Source organism: Loa loa, assembly GCF_000183805.2.
Source record: "Loa loa unplaced genomic scaffold supercont3.2, whole genome shotgun sequence".
Lineage (NCBI taxonomy): Eukaryota > Metazoa > Nematoda > Chromadorea > Rhabditida > Onchocercidae > Loa > Loa loa.
The window spans coordinates 1,208,043-1,213,886 of NW_018108182.1; the positions used below are offsets into that span (position 1 = coordinate 1,208,043).

Genomic DNA, 5,844 nt, shown 5'->3' on the forward strand with positions numbered 1-5,844 from the left:
CAACTTCATATTTCATATATTTCTTCCCACTTTTCCGGACATCTAATAATTAGATGTCCGGAAAAGTGGGAAAAAAATAGCTCCCAGTATTAATCCTCAAATTTGAAATTTTCAGATTTTAAAAGTTGAATGATTGAATTTTCTTAGTTGCAAGGAAATTTTCCGTAATTTTAAAATTCTATTATCATTTTAGGCATTGCATTGGGGAAGAAAACTGCACATGCAGTGGTAGTGCACGGGAAGAGATGAATTGTTTACTGCCAGCGGAATGTAAAAATTAAAAGTGTAAAATTTTGTCTTAAATATTGTAATAAACAATTTCTCTGTGTTTTTATTCTAATTATTTTGTTTTCAAGAAATTACAAATTTGTAATAATCATTGTCACAATTTAATTTGCTGGTCCAATAAGCCAAGCATCCTTCACTTTTCCAATGATTCTTTCACATTCTTGTATTTTATATAGGTGTTACTTATGGATAAATTTCGCAAATGACCTGAAATTGATGATAATTTTAGCAAAATTTTCATCTTTAATAAGCTATTTTATGCATTAAATTATTCATAACTTTCCATCATTGCGATAAATTTTCCAAAAAAAAACGAAAATGTCTTCAAAAAACTATGATTTGTTTTAATTTTAAACTGCCAATTAAGTTTTTCTTTTTAACTGCCATATCTTTTGATTTCATTGCAATTTGCTAAAAGTTTGTAAAAAAAAAATTGAAACCTTTACTTTGTTCTTTGCTTCTTTCCTTTATGTATTTACTATCACTTTGTATATATTCAATAATAAAATCTTCTAATGATAAAAAACTCGCTGAATCACAATATGATTGATGTAAAAATGATTCAAATTATCAAGTTACATTTTGAGTAAAATTTTAATTATTTACTTATACATACAGTACCATTTAATCGTTATAATAAAAATCTGTACTTCAGCCCTTTATGACTTCATTTGTTGTACTTAACACTATTTTTATGCTAACAATTTCAAAACAAATACAAATTAATATCTGAAATTATTAAAGGAAAAGGATGGGATGTTTTTGAAAACCACTTCAAGCAAATTAGCATGCTAATGATTAATTTAAAGTAATTACAACATAAAAATTAATTACACTACGGATTAATTATATCATAGAAATTACATTATAGATATTACATTACAGAAATTAATTAATTAGATTGTGGCTAATTACATTATAGTTACATTTTAATTACATTTTAGAAATAAAAGTTGAAAAATGTATTATTCTATGAAAGAATGCATGAATTAAATGCGAAACTTAACTTATTTTGACCAATAAGAAATAAGTTTTTTTTTTTTTTTTACAATATTTAATGTAGACGAGTTTTAAAATAATATAGGCTTGTCGTTGAAATCGTGAGAAGAAGCAATGAATCAATAATTGCTTTGATATTATTGCTATAATGTATGACATGTGTGGACAATGTAAGCTAATATTGTTCGCCAATTGCGCCTATGTGCTTCTATTAAAGCCGCTAATTGTGATCATAGATCTGACCTCAGAGTTTTGCCGGGATCTCTCTATTCTGAGAAGAAGAAGGTCCTAAGCGCCAAATCATTTCGAAAAGACGCGTTTCAACAGATTGGTTGGTTAGAGGATATCGGGGCATCATTTGGTCTATGGTTTCTCCTCTTTTGTTCTTATTGATATTATCATTGATTAACCAACACATAGAAAACAAAGATTTAATTACCAAGTTTGAGATACTACTACTCAAAGAAGCAGAAAGAATCTTTAGTTTTTGTCACGGGTGAAGAAAAATCGGCGACAGATTTAAATAGCCGTTATCTCTCAATAAGATATTTTATGTCATGAAATGTCACAAAATACTTTTTGTTTTATGATATCCATTAATAGATGAATTCCTCACTTATTTTTCTAAATTTAATTTGATAAATGAGAAATGTAATTTAATGATTAGAATAAGATTAATAGAAATTAAACAATTTTTAGCGCGTATTTTCCTGAACTTTTTGTTGTACGATTTTATGATTTTAATTAATCATTTGTTAATGTTATAATATTTTGATACATATAAAATCACTTCTTCTTTCAATAATATCCTTTTATTTCATATATTTTTCAACATCATACAATAGTAAGTATTTCAGTTAATAAGTAAGCACTCGAATTGGTTTTATTCCTTAGAAGATTGTTATCATAATTTGCATTGATAAATGTTACACTTTCTAGTTCCAATCTTATGCTTTTTTTTTATGGTTTACAAAATATTTTGTTCCTTAAAATCACATCGCTCAGTGTCTTAAATTCTGATTTAAAAAAAAAAAAGAAATTCAATTAAGATAATCAAAAGAATTATCCTTACGATACACTTTATTATAACTATCATTTATCATTATCATTGTTAAGATAAGTACCTACAAAATATTTATCATCATGTATGCAAAAGCATCTGTCTATCACAACTATTGTCTCAATTATTACATTGTTAGGCAAATTTCAGTCATCGGTACGGTAAAAAGAGTTTTCAAATGTATATGAATTAAACACTTATCAAACATTAATCTGATAGTCGTGATTAGGCTTCGCAAACGAAGATATATGAAGGGATGGCTAAAAAAGTCAATGTTGAATAAACAAGCTTTGAATGCAAAAAAAATGCAATAGAAGGTCATCTTAGACGGTATTGATGAGGTACGATTTTTTTTTTCCATTGTCATCTGTCCTCGAGGCTTCTTCTGCGTATGTGCTCGAACAAAGCAACAACGTCATGGATGATGTATTTCCATGTCGCCGAATTCGAAGCCAGACTGGATCATTGATGGTAGCCTATATGACCAAGGCTGAGGTATTTTTCAAGGACATCCTTGTAGCGCCTCTTTGGGACTCTTCTTTTGAGGAATCCGATGGCCAATTAGCTATAGGGCACAATCTTAAGAAGGAAGTGATCTTCCATCTTGGCGACGTGTCCATTGCGCAGGCTCGAAAGAGGCAACCACTTTTTGACGTAGCAACAGGTAAGGGACAAAACAGTAGGCGATAAGTACTAATTTGATAATATCACAAAAGAATGTTGCATGGATACGGTAGCAAACTGAAATTACAGCTTCTTTTTTTTTTTTAAATTCAAATAATTGATATGCAGACAAAATTGAATAATATAACAATGTGTTTATCAATCAGCAAACATTTTAACAACACTTTTTGCACAAGGCAACATATATTGCGTTATCACTTATCAGATAACGTTATAGGAAAACTAAAAATAACGTTTGCAACAAAAAAATTGAACAAAAAAAGAAAAAGAATAAAAATAAAAAGAATCAAAGAGGGAAGAAATGATAAGTTATTGAGAAAAATACAAAACTCTTTTACTTTATTTCTTATCATTCATTTTTCTCCAATTCGATTACTCTAAATGTATACTGTATATTTGTAGGATAATACTATCTAATCAATTTTTTTTAAAAACGAAAAAATTTTTCCTTCTTCAAAATAAGGAATAATTGGAATACTGTAGGACTCGAATAGAAACAAGTCATATTTATTAGTTATGATAATTTTTATTTATAAATAAATGATGTTATTATTTGTTCGAGTGATTGTAAATCAGAAAATCTAGTAAAATTAATTAGCATTATAGAGGATATTTTAATTTATTTTATTTAATTTTAAACTTATTCGATTGATCACTTTCAGAATAATGGATTTATTTTATCAATTACTCTATGTATTATTATGATTATCGAGAAAACAGAAAGGAAAATTAGTTCTTTTACTGATACCAATGATAATGAATAGGACATTTAATTAAATGAACCAAATTTTTTCTCACCTCTCCCGGAATATGCAAGGCAGAATATAACAATAAAAAAATTGATTGAGGTCTGATAAGTTCATCATCAAACATTGAACAATGAAAGATCATCAAAGTAACACAATTAGCTTAGTGATAAGTTACAATAAAATTTGCAATCAATGCGGAAAAGATCGAAAAGCTTCATTAAATTTATGCAAAAAATCGCTACTCATCGCCATATAACGCAAATGACTCTTTGAATCAGGCCTAAAAAATATGGAAATTATTCAAATGAAAAAGTACAGTATTTTATGTAGAGTACTGTATGATTTGATGAATCATTCCATATTCCTTCCAAATATCGGAGTAATCAATAAGCTCACAGTATTCCAAATATTTTTTGATTTCATCAACCAAATGATTTAAGGAATTGATTTCCTTAATTTTGATCCAATCACAAAGATAGTACATAACTCATGAGTAATTGAGTATTTTGAGTATTGAGTATTGAGTATTGAATTTTTTAACTCATCGTATTTTCATTTTTCTTTTTCGTATTGATTTTTACCAAATAAAAAAAAAAAGAAAAAGGAAGGAATAAAAATTTTTAATTCCTTTTTGTATGAAAAATTTAGGAAATATAAAATGTAACCTTAATAATAAGTATATTTTTATATTTAAAATTAAAAATTTCTCTCCAATGATTTACTTAATTATTTCCCTTTATTTTACTCTTCAAACATTTAATATTGCACTTCAATATTTTAATTTCACCAATAAAAATGATGGTTTACGGTAAACGGAAAGAAAGAAAATGTTTCGTAAATTGAAAATAATCGTTATGAGGTGGTAATTTAGTTATCAGGTGGTAATTTAGTTATCAGGTGGTAATGAGTTATGAGGTGGTGATAATAGTAATGCTATTTGTTTTCCATTCAAGAATTTTTATGCTAACCTTTTTAGGAAATTTGTTTTTTCCTCAGTTTCTGGTGTAATTTCTCCTGATGTTTCAGTCAATTCTAAAATTGTATCAGCATTTGGCCGTGGCATTATTTCAGTATATGGGAATACCTAAAATGAATCAGCAAAAATTTCGCCAAATATTTTATGACCATAGTTCCGAGAAATCTCAGAGAAACTTATTCAAAACTTGAAAATACTTCATATCTTATGGAATATTAATAAATCAATATTAATACATCGAATTTTATATGCTATATGATGCGATGATAATATGCTATTACAATCAAAACTTGGATAAAACAAAATTGAAACACTGACATTGATTCTACTATCAGGATTATTTTTTATCGAAAGCCTTAGCTGAGTATTATTCCAGGATGATGATCCTATTGGGATCCATTCTTCGATTGTTTCAACTACACGAACTTGCTCTTTTGATATCATCGTTTCCGGACCTTCAAATTATATTTTAAAATTTGATTCGATCATTTTATATAAATTTTTTGAAAATAAATTCAACAGGAACTCAAATAATTCATCATTTATTATTTATTGAATGGAATCGATGTAATAGAAAATATTTGCACGGATATATCGAAGTGTTTGAATACTTCATTTGTGTGTGAAAAATTGAATTGAATTGAATTGAATTGAAATAATCAATCATTTAATAAATTATTCATCGCATCATATCGCGTGAAAAAAAAATTTTTAAATGCTTTGAGGAGAATTTTTTTTAAAAAAAAAGAACACAAACAACTTTTTGTGCCTTAAAAACAATAAAATATATAAAAAGAAAATAGAAAATAATTTTTGACCTAATTTTTTGAATTTATTCTATTTTAATTCATTGATAAAAATGAATAAATAAAAAAAGTAGAAAAACGATGAATGAAGAAGAATAAGGGAAATTATAGTTACATTTTTACCTGACAGAAATTAAAACAGGTATGATATTAAGCAAATAATTAAATATATGTATATCCTTTTGTCCTTCCCAACTATTTAACTGTTACTGGAAATGATTTATATGAAATTATCGGAATAGCACTCATAATTAGGATTAATTAATTTAGCAAAAAGATATA

General features: G+C 26.9%; 2 protein-coding genes across 2 annotated transcripts in view; one reads left to right on the forward strand and one right to left on the reverse strand.

Moving 5' to 3' along the window:
- Positions 1–2,764: 2,764 nt before the first annotated feature.
- LOAG_11988 (hypothetical protein) lies at positions 2,765–3,037 on the forward strand (the record flags this gene model as incomplete). The annotated part of the gene is made up of 1 exon (XM_003147502.1): positions 2,765–3,037. The coding sequence occupies one exon, from the start codon at positions 2,765–2,767 to the stop codon at positions 3,035–3,037; it is 273 nt and encodes a 90-aa protein (XP_003147550.1).
- Positions 3,038–4,738: 1,701 nt separating this feature from the next.
- LOAG_16417 (hypothetical protein) overlaps positions 4,739–5,844 on the reverse strand; it is a gene marked incomplete at both ends in the record, with an annotated part of 1,921 nt that continues 815 nt past the window's right edge. The window contains 2 exons of the mRNA XM_020449070.1: positions 4,739–4,864; positions 5,075–5,211. Of these exons, the coding sequence (XP_020307529.1) occupies positions 4,739–4,864; positions 5,075–5,211 (263 nt within the window). The remainder of the gene's footprint in view (positions 4,865–5,074; positions 5,212–5,844) is intronic.